The 10,749-nt window shown below is 51.0% G+C and overlaps 2 protein-coding genes across 2 annotated transcripts; both read left to right on the forward strand.

The window, feature by feature from the left end:
- The first annotated feature begins 546 nt into the window (after window positions 1-546).
- LOC126578968 (endochitinase-like) lies at window positions 547-1,943 on the forward strand. The gene is made up of 2 exons (XM_050242117.1): window positions 547-1,223; window positions 1,298-1,943. The coding sequence occupies exons 1-2, from the start codon at window positions 547-549 to the stop codon at window positions 1,941-1,943; spliced, it is 1,323 nt and encodes a 440-aa protein (XP_050098074.1).
- Window positions 1,944-2,501: 558 nt separating this feature from the next.
- LOC126578969 (endochitinase-like) lies at window positions 2,502-3,875 on the forward strand. The gene is made up of 2 exons (XM_050242118.1): window positions 2,502-3,163; window positions 3,230-3,875. Exons 1-2 carry the CDS (start codon window positions 2,529-2,531, stop codon window positions 3,873-3,875), a joined length of 1,281 nt encoding a protein of 426 aa, XP_050098075.1. The 5' UTR covers window positions 2,502-2,528.
- The last annotated feature ends 6,874 nt before the right edge of the window (window positions 3,876-10,749 follow it).

Here is a 10,749-nt window from a genome sequence, read left to right on the forward strand (position 1 = left end):
TGGACGGTGAAATGGATGATAATTATGGACTTTTGGCCTCATGAAGGAGGCTACTTCTATCTTGTTTTCATCTTCTTGGCTGATGAATTGAATTCAACCGGTTCCAGTTTATGGGTCTTTAGATGATCTGCAGTACCAAGAACATCAGCTAAATGCCCTGGTTAATCAACATTCGTCCTATTATTATGAGCTATTATGAGCGGCTTTACTCTGTTATTCAACTAAAAGCAGTGTGATGTATTCGTGCATGATGGACAAACTTTTGAAATTTTAGTCAAACTTTTGGCTGTTTTACAACGTAATCTAGCCGAGCAATTTCAGGTTTGGCTGTTTGATTGCCGAATTCAAACCACCTTAACTTGTTCTTCTACGCACTGTTCCCGTCTTATCGATCGGAAACAGGATTTGGCTTGGTGCTCATCTTTCGACAAGCAACGAATTGCATTGTCCAATTGGCTCATGAGGGTCTAGTGATCGATAGGCCTCAGTAGCACTTTTGGTTTCTTGCAGAGCACTTGTCCGACGACGGCGACGATCGCGAATAGCATGGACATTCACAAACAGAAAGTAGTGCAACAACAGTGGCTCATCAATTCCGTCAGTTCGCGATGGTTGTTGTGTGTCGTTGTCATCGGTGTGCTACTGCGTGGTGGGACTTTAGCTAACGCCTCCCGCTCACGGCGGCTCGTCTGTTACTTCACCAACTGGTCACCGAGCCGTCCGGCCGAGTTCGCCTACGGAATCGACGATATACCGGCGGAGCTGTGCACACACGTGACGTACTATGCCGCTGGAGTGGATGCGCAGAACTATGAGCTCAAGACGGACAACGCAAAGTACGATATTCTGCAGGATGGATTCAAGAAGTTTGCTAACCTCAAGAAAACCCATCCACACCTACGACTTTCGGTAACTGTTGCGTGCGAAGAAAGCCGCTGTGGAGCATTCACAGCGATGGCTTCATCGCTGGTCCGACGCCAGAAATTTATCACGAGTACGATGCAGTTTTTGGAACGGTACGGCATCGATGGAATCGAAATTGGATGGATCTGGCCTGGTGGAGATAGTAGCGATCGCAGAGCTGACAAGGACAATCTCTATCATCTGATCGTAGAACTGAAGCGAAGCTTCAAAGAGACAGGAAATGACTGGGAGGTGGTTGTTTTTGTCCCAATGAAACGCAACAAAATCGAACAGGGCTTCCATCAGCAGCTGATATGCCAGTAAGTACCATGATCGAGTATCTTCCTTGAATTCTGCCAATTTCCACTTCTCGACTCAATTCTCTTCCATCCAGAGCTGCCGATTTCGTCCATCTGACGGGTTATGATATTCGCGAGGATTGCAAAACGTTCGCCGATGTTCACAGTCCGATGAACAATCGAGCTTTCGATCAGGGCGAGCTCATTGATGCTAACGTAAAGGGTGGAATCCAGCACTGGATTGCAGCCGGTTGTCCTGCGGAGAAGATCGTCCTAGAGGTCGCATTGTACGGACGATCGTACACACTGGCCAACGAGGCCGAACACGATCTAGCGGCTCCAATAACGGGTCCTGGTCACATAGGGCAGTACACCAGGAGCTCAAGCTATAAGGCCTACTTTGAGATCTGCATCGAACTCAAGAGTCCCGGATGGACGATCGATTGGGATGTACAAGGCATGTGTCCTTACGCGTACAATGGTGACCAGTGGGTTGGGTTCGAGAACGAAAACTCCGTCACGGAGAAGGCAGTATACGCGGCAGCGACCGGCCTAGCCGGTCTCTACGCTTACCCAATCGATTTAGATGACTATAAGGGCGTTTGCGGTAAGAAATACCCGCTGTTGAATGCTCTGCGCGATGCATACGAGCTGGACAAGGCTCCAGAGGATAAAGAAGACGATTTGACGTTTGCCATTTGGCGCTACAGACGCACTGTACCATCAACAATAAGCACTTAATGTTCCATTTCTTATCCTGTCTTTAAAGCGTTACCAAAAATTTAATAACTAAAGCAAAAATGATCCGAATGGCATAAAAATTTTACAGTACACCCAAAAGAGTCTATTGAGCTACTTTTCTAACTTACTTAACTTTTACAAATTTTGTCCAAAGTGATCCATGCGACAATGCATAGTTTGCAAAGCTATGTAACTATCGCAAATCTAGCGGAACTCAACATTGATCAATCGCTTGCCGAATTCAAACGGGTTCTCCTACGCACTGTTGGTTCACCGTTCGCGTTGAAAGCGAACGGGAACAGGAATTAGCTTGGTATTCATCTTTCAACGAAACAACGAGTTATTAATACAAACGTCCTTGGCCATTCTTCCATTTTGTCGTCATTGGATTCTTCAGTAGCACGAGCCACGAGCCTGATTTAACCCGTCTAGCGACCGATACACCTCAGTAGCACTCTTGGTTTCTTGCAGAGCACAAGTCCGACGACGACGGCGGTGATCACGAATAGCATGGAGCTCCACGAGCAGAACGAAGCGCAGCAACAGTGGCTCATCCGTTCCGTCAAACCAGTTAGGCCAGTTTGCATGCGTACCGCGGTCAGTTCGCGAGGGTTGTTGTGTGTCGTTGTCATCGTTGTGCTACTGCTTGGTGGGACTTCAGCTAGCGGCCATCATCGACGGCGACTCGTCTGTTACTTCACCAACTGGTCACCAAACCGTCCGGCCGAGTTCGCCTACGGAATCGACGATATACCGGCGGAGCTGTGCACACACGTGACGTACTATGCCGCTGGAGTGGATGCGCAGAACTATGAGCTCAAGACAGACAACGCACGGTACGATATTCTGCAGGATGGATTCAAGAAGTTTGCTAACCTCAAACGTGCTCAACCTGACCTACGGCTTTCACTGGCCGTTGCGTGTGAAGGGGCTGCTTGTGGGCCATTCGAAACGATGGCTTCATCGCTGATCCGACGCCAGAAGTTCATCATGAGTGCGATGCAGTTTATGCAACGGTATGGCTTCGACGGGATCGAAATTGGATGGATCTGGCCTGGTGAAAGCCCGGAACGCAGTGTCGATAAGGACAATCTGTACCTCCTGATCGCAGAGCTGAAGCGAAGCTTCAAGGAGGCAGGACATGGTTGGGAGGTGGCCGTTTTCGTCCCGGTGAAACGGAGCAAGATTGAGAATGGCTTCCACCAGCAGCTGATATGCCAGTAAGTACCACGATCGGAATATGTTCTTTGATTCTTATTACTCATTTTTTATCTTAATTCCCACAGAGCTGCCGATTTCGTCCATCTGACGGGATACGACATCCGCGGGAACTGGAACACGTTCGCCGATGTTCACAGTCCGATGAACAACCGTGCCTTCGATCAGGGCGAGTTCCGTGATGCTAACGTGAAGGGAGGAATCCAGCACTGGATCGCTGCCGGTTGTCCTGCGGAGAAGATCGTCCTAGAGGTCGCACTTTACGGACGATCGTACACACTGGCAAACGAAACGGACCACTATCTAGCGGCACCGGTAACGGGAGCCGGTCAAAATGGCCAATACACTGGCAGTTCCAACTACAAGGCCTACTTTGAGATCTGCACCGAACTCAAGAGCCCCGGATGGACGATCGATTGGGATGTACAAGGCATGTGTCCTTACGCGTACAATGGCAACCAGTGGGTTGGGTTCGAGAACGAAAACTCCGTCACGGAGAAGGCAATTTATGCGGCCACGACTGGACTGGCCGGTCTCTACGCTTATCCGATCGATGTCGACGATTATAAGGGCGTTTGTGGTAAAAAGTATCCGTTGCTGAACGCACTCCACGAAGCCTACAAGCCCGAAAGAGCTCCAGTGATCGGTGAAGATGATTTCATGTTTGCCATTTGGCGCTCCAAACGCTCCGCGCCAACAACAATAAACGCTTAATAGCCTATTCTAGAACCAAGCTTCATGAGCGATCTGTTTTGTGTTTCCGAAACCCGTCGTTCGTCGAACGATCGCGGGCGACATTTACAAATTCATTTCAGCACAAGCAGAAGAACTCGTTCTACATCGCCTCGCCGCACAGATGATGATCGACGATGATCATCGTCCAGCACCAAAGCGGGCCAACATCGTCTAGAATCGTCTGCGCGTGTCTTCAAATGCGATCTTTCCACTGCGACAGCCAAGTGCATCTTGGAAGAAGTAAAGAGTTCAGAGAAAATGATGTAAGAAACACCACGAACAGCACAGCATTATGCAATGCAGCAGCTAAACTTGTTTGGTTAAACGGAATCACGTTCTGGGCTGGCCGCGCCTCTCCGTCGTCTTCTTCTTTGGCGTTCTTGCTGCACTTGTCGGCACGTTATTCCTTTCTGGGTTCTGTCTTTGCGTGTTCGCCTTCCGTTCTCGGTTCTCCGGTCCCCTCTGGGAGGGGTGTACACCAAGATGGTCTTCAGCTGGGCTTTGGCAAAACACATTCAAGCCGATGTTTGCGGGATGGGATCGTGCAGGAGGGCACATGATGTATGTTGCACTTAGCGTGTGTTGGTGTATGCGATAGGTGATCACGTGCAGTCCGGGCTGGTGGGCTGTGGGCTGTTTATTGTGGTTGATGCTTAAGCTTCTTAATTGGCTTCCGTGCTCCGTCGCCACCTCCATTGCCACCAGATTGGCATGGCAGATTCAGAAAGCCGTTTAAACAACGGTTGTTGTGCCCTAGGCCAAGACAGACAGAAGGGCAGAGAGAGAGAGGGCCGGTACTAACGGCAAAAAGCTGTCTTCGCGAACAACTAGCAACTTGACACACGTTCTAGAATGAAGTATTCATTCTCCCTCTTTACAATCAATTCGATCTGTTCCGCGGTCTCTGGGGTCATAGGCATCAAGGAATAAAGTAGAATAGGTCCAAAACGAATGGATTCCACTTGCCCGTTACTAATCGCTTGACCCTTCGCAATTACATCCTCATTCGAGAAAATGATTCCTCCACCAAATGCTTGTTTGTCTTCCGTTCCATCTCGAGCAATGCTCGAATTGGTGATTGATTACCTTCTCTTCATCGCTCCTCGTTGCTCCTCCTCGGGTCTAATCGGTTTAGGCTTTACCAATTTGTGCCTATACCAATGTACAAACGCGACAAGACGATCGTTCGGACATCTTCGAGGAGTTGAAAGATCGACATTAGGACTTTGCGGCCAGGCCACGAGTCGGTGCAGCTTAGAAGAAGAAGCAGAACGGGTCCGAGAAACGTCTCGACGGTTGTTGCGTGTTCCCTTACGGGCCCTTATTGTTGTTTACTCATATTATTGACGTCCTGTTTGTGGTACACTACACACTTTACACACCGAGGGCCTTCTTTCTTGTGACCGATCTTGTGTTTTCTTAGTTCTTCAATAAAAGAGCAAAGAAAGGGCCCGATGAGTGTGATGAGCAGCAGCAGCAGGGGAAGAAGAAAGAGAGAGAGAGAGCAAAAAAAGGTTCCAGAGACCCCTTAAGACCCAAAGGCCTGAGCTGGAAGAAAGCAAAGGCTGGCTGGCTGGTTCGATCGAGTGGGTTTTCGTTCCAGCTCGCACACTACATCATTCATCGCGTTGTTCCCTTATTAGGCCAGGAGTTCGCGGCCGCGGGGAACGGAACATCGGAACACCAACCACAGAACCGAAATCACGGAGAAAAAAGTAAAGGAGACAAAACACAGCAAAAGCAGAAGATAGAACGGTCAGCTGAGCCGGAGGGCAACGAGGAACAGTCCAGAACCGCAACGGAACGAAACTCCTCGAAGCCAAATTCGGGAACGCCTTCTGGGGCCGGGGAGAAGGGAGAGAGACAGAGGACGACGATAAATCAAACCAAAAGTAAGGTAAGAAGATCGCTCTTACCGAGGAGGCCCCGAAGGTTCGGATCGGTCTCTCGCAAACAAACCACAAAAAGCTAAAGCCCGAGGCTGGTTGGCTTGCTGGACCAAGAACTAAGACCCCAGAGGGACCGGATCGAAAGGGACTCGAGAAGGCGCAAGATATGGAACCATAATTTTCACCGTGAAAAATGCAATTTTCAAACAATGAACCAATATTATGCTTTCGGAGTAGCATTTGGAATGAGATTTACAACAACCCGATCCCCGTCACCGATCGTCGATCGCCGGACTTGGCATTGTTTTAGAGGCAGTTTTGGTTAGAAGGAGGCAAACGGTTCCTGCGGAGAATCACGCAAACCCAGCTGAGACCAGCATAAACGGGCCCTCCTCCTCTTCGTCGTCGCGCGATCAGAGATCAGAGAGATGTGGACGTGACGATCGCGGAGAAAACTCCGTGAGGAGACGCGAGGTGGCCGCAGTGGAGCAGCAGAGTAAAACAACAAAAAGGAATCGACGGGCGCATGCGGGTGCGACTGCAGCATAAAGGGAAAGAAAGCAGCAAGACCGCGGTACTGGTGGCGGCGGTGGCCACCTTAAAAACCGGTTCCAACCGTGCGTATGTGGCCAAGATGGTGCGTGGTGTGTTGGTGTGTTGTGGCTCCAGACCGAATCAAAACACTCTGGCACAGGCAGAGCTCTGGTCTGGCTGGCTCGGTTGTGGCCGGGACCAATAATAATAAGCGTCACGACGACGAAGACCGTGAAGACAAGACAAGACCAGAGGGGCTCGAGCGCACAAGATGATGCTAAATCCGAATCCGGACGACCTGCTGTGCCTGGGTGCGACCGACACCGAGAAGAGTGGACCGGAGGGAGTGGAAAGAAAGTAGCTCCAGGCCATCGGTTGCGAGCCCCATCATCCTCCTTGTGCTTCTTTTTCTTCTTTTGCTGCCAGTTTGTGAGGTTAGAGAGCTCGCGCAAACCGGTCCGTTCCGTCGACCCGCGGTGCTCGTTCCTTTATCTTGCCATCACACACAGGTCCGCCCTCCTGTCTCTTCACCTCACTACTAGCCACAGTTTTTCTCGTGGTCCCCCCCGGACAAGGGTGTAGCACGAGAGTGTGCCAGGCCAGGGCAGTGTGTAAGCCAAGTAGCTTAATTCAAAGTCGTTTTACAACGACGGCTTGTAGCATAAGCCGCTTGGAAAGCATAAAACCATCGCATGGTCAGGGATGGGAGAGAGCAGAGACCGTGCTTCGTCCGTTCGTTCCATCCGTGGATGGTTCAGGCGATCCAAGTAACCCGTGCTGCAGCAGTGAGATGAGTGAAGATCATTTGTCACCCCGTTTGACGGTTCAGCTCGCTCGTCTCGTGTCATAATCGGAATCGAATCGAGATCGAATTAATTTGTCAATCCCGAACAGAAATGAAACGAAAAACGAAGGGTTTTTCATACCGAGGGAGCCAAAAATAGAACAAAATGGTTTATTCTCTTTTTTCGTTGGGGTTGTTGTTTTTTTCCCCTCGAGGGCTTTGGCTATCGCCGCTACAGATGAGGGTACCGGGGTTCCCCCTCTTCTCCGCACAACAAAATGCACAATAGGCCATCATCGGCCATCGGGAACGTATCGATAGAGCAGCGAGGCTACGAAAACTAGGCTGGCGCCATTTCGGGGGTCCCAAGTAATTTGTCAACGGCGCATAAAATTTCAATTTAGATTACTCCACCCGGCCTGACCTGGCCCGCAGCACATTCGCCTAGTACCGATGGGAGTGGGTTCCTATGCTGGCGCGAACATATAAATTCAACGCCTCATAACGCCCGCGGCCAACCAAAAACACCAACGACAACAACAATACGCCATTAGCCGCGTTCGACGACGAAGTTCGGTGGACGGGTTGGGCATCCTGGGGAACTGGGAGGATAAGAAAATGCAGGTTTCTGGAGACGGCACCTTTCGGGCGGTCCCTTCAACACAACGCGCCTTCCCTTATTTAGCATAACGATGGCACCAGCACCAGGTAACCGGAAATGCGAAAGGAGGCGAACGGGCGAGAAGGGTTGGTGGTTTCCACGCACGAGGGCACGAGGGTCTTTCATGGACCCCCAGAAATACGGATTCGGTGCCACCGATGGTCACCGTGTGTTTAGGGGTGCAATAGGGTGGAAAATTGACATGTTTAGAGTTGGCCATCCCCACCCCGGTCCCGGTTTGGGACCGGAATTCGCGAGTCCATCAATCCGCTCGACCGTACGGGCATCACCGAAGATCGTGGAGGGGGTGTAATTGAATTTTGATGTAAACACATTTCCTCCCTCCCGGTTACGGCTTTCCACTCGATTGCCTCGCATTGCCTTTGTTTTTGTTGGATTTTCCTTCCTACGATCGAATGCATCGTAGTAGGCTGTGTCGTTGCTGCTGTTCCCTTCCGGCCAAATGCACAGGATGTGCATCAGGATGGTTTATGCTTCCACTTCAGACACCCCCCCCCCCCCTCTTTCTAGGGCCACTAGGGACGCGTTTGAATATGAATTAACGAGCAGAGCGACGAATTGGTTTCAAAGAACTGCCCAGAGGGCTCTGAGACCCAGAGGGACCGCTAGACCTCCGTTGCATAACGTCCTTTCTAATGAGGAGCCAATCGGTCCCCGAAAACCTTTTGATCACCCTTAAAAGAGGCCACCACGCAGCACTCTGCACACAAACTGTCATCATGTCAAGGGGTTCGCTTCAAGAGAGCTCCAGCATGGAGTGTGCCATGGAGTGCGCGAAGGACAAAACCGTCTCCCGCGGTGCACCGCAGACCCTTTAGCGGATTGCATCATGAGCTCCATTGGTGGACCGATTCATAATCATCATGATTATGGTTGCTGTTTTTTCTCTTTTTGTGGCACAAGAAAGGGAAGCATTAGAAAGTGGGGGCTGAAGCTGGGCCCTTTTCAATCCAGATCGCTACGTCCGATACTCCGGTGCTGCCACAAGAGTTTTTGAGTAATTTACGGGACCCCGCGGAACGAACGATGGCTCGAAGTCGATGTCGATGAAATTACCGTTTTGCCCGCGTTTTTCGTTCGCTCACTTTAAGGGCTTGCTGCTTCAATTGCACAGAGCAGCAACCACCATCCAGTCAGCCACAAACACACACGATCACTAGGTGGCTATAGGTCAGCTACCCTTTTGGGAGGAGGGAGGCCCTTATGTTGGCTGCTGGTAGATCTGGACCGTAACCGTTGCTTGTAAGGCGCCGTAATGAGCGTTCGCGTCTGCGCTAGCAATTTTGCTTCCCTCCAAATGATTATTTTCTATTATCATCCACCGTTTTCCAACAAACAATCACATGCGCATGTGCCCCGGGAACCATCCCGGCAAATCCGACCGAGAGAGATAGATAGAGAGGTCTTTAGTGATGATTATGCCCCCTTATGGTTGGCCAGTGCTTCTGGAAGTGACTTTGTGGAGTGAAAATTTGGGTAAATCGGGTGAGAAGTTTCCCAATTTTCCCGGGTAGCTTTTCTTGTGCTAAGCTGGAAATGGTAGCAACCGGGCCCCAGGAGCTGGAGCCCTTGCGAGCAGCAGGCACCAAATTGTCAGTTTGTTGCATGATCGAGCGCGATCGAGCGAAATGATTGCCGGCCAATTATGGAAACGAACCAATTGAAGGTACAACCATCGTCGTCGTCGTCGTCGTCGTCGTCGTCGCCGTCTTAGCCGTTGTCGACCTTCTGGCTCGATCCGCACCGGTGATCGGTTGACATGGATTGGAGATTTGGCTTTTGGGTAAAATTTCCTTTCGAATCGAATCACGCGGTTACGGTGTTGTGGCCGGACCCCAAAAGTCCACCCCTAGGAGCCACAATTGGATCCACTCGCCGTCGTCGTCGTCATCGTCTCGATACGCCATCGGCGATGGTGATTCGGATTTCTCCCTCTTCTCCTTTTTCGCCGTCAAATCACATCCATCGCGAGTAAAGGGCAAAGGCGAGCCAGCACCGTGGCTCCTATTAGGGCATGAAAGACCCCTTGGCTCTCGCTGGGTGTCAGATCGAACGACTAGACCGACCAAACAGCACACGAGCCACGATCACGCAGCAACTGTGACACATTGTTGTATAGCAGAAGACGAAGAAGAAGCAGAGGAAGAGGAAGCAAAAAAGTGACTACAAAGATCCTCGGTGGTATTAATTTCACATTTTGCCTTTACCGACCCAAACCCACAACCGCAACCGCGGCCACGTGATGGTTAACAGCCAGTCAGCCAGCCAGCCAGCCAGCCAGCACGGCCAGCGGCCAGACCTCATCGTCACAGATCGGCCCCACAACCACGCCATCACTACAATGTGACTAGAGCTGCTGCTAGGCCCCCGAAGGAAAGATATTGCGAATTGATTGCGCCCAGCACACATACCGACTCGTGGACACACCTCCTCCTGGCGCGCAGTCTGGAGTTAATCATCGGCACCGCGCGCCGATCGCCCGAATGGATTCGCGCGATGATCACGCGGCACCCAGCGATCACCCAAGGGGTCCCTTGGAGCACGAGCCCGTTATGATTAATTTAAATCGATTACAAACATCGAAAAGAAGATATATTAATTACAAGCCGCACTTGGAGCACGGACTTCGGAGCTGGAGCTGGTGCCCAACCAGTTGATGAGATCCGCGCCAGGCAATTAGCAAATGTGGGGACGTCTCTGACCCCCCCACCTTCTCGCAGACCGGTTCAGATCTGCCAGACCCTGGAACTGGTGAAGATGTTCATTAATCATATCTTGGGGCTCTCTCGCTCTCTGGAGGTAAGGTTTAGGTCCGTGATCATCATTTGGTGGTTCGCGCGAGCACTAAAGTGATGCCCTCGCGGAGGGGGGGTCGCAGCGATTATCGTGCTTCACCAACAGCCCATCCGCTTCAGTGGAAAAGAGTGTTCCAGTCCTCTCCTCTCGAGTTACTGGCGTCCAGCT

This window comes from Anopheles aquasalis, chromosome 3, assembly GCF_943734665.1.
Source record: "Anopheles aquasalis chromosome 3, idAnoAquaMG_Q_19, whole genome shotgun sequence".
Taxonomy (NCBI): Eukaryota; Metazoa; Arthropoda; class Insecta; order Diptera; family Culicidae; genus Anopheles; species Anopheles aquasalis.

What these genes read in the sequence shown, in the direction of transcription:
- LOC126578969 (XM_050242118.1), top strand. Translation starts at nt 2,529, where the DNA reads ATGCGTACCGCGGTCAGTTCGCGAGGGTTGTTGTGTGTCGTTGTCATC. An exon ending in CACCAGCAGCTGATATGCCA is followed by an intron (nt 3,164 to 3,229) that starts GTAAGTACCACG and finishes TAATTCCCACAG; the next exon opens with AGCTGCCGATTTCGTCCATC.
- LOC126578968 (XM_050242117.1), top strand. Translation starts at nt 547, where the DNA reads ATGGACATTCACAAACAGAAAGTAGTGCAACAACAGTGGCTCATCAAT. An exon ending in CATCAGCAGCTGATATGCCA is followed by an intron (nt 1,224 to 1,297) that starts GTAAGTACCATG and finishes TCTTCCATCCAG; the next exon opens with AGCTGCCGATTTCGTCCATC.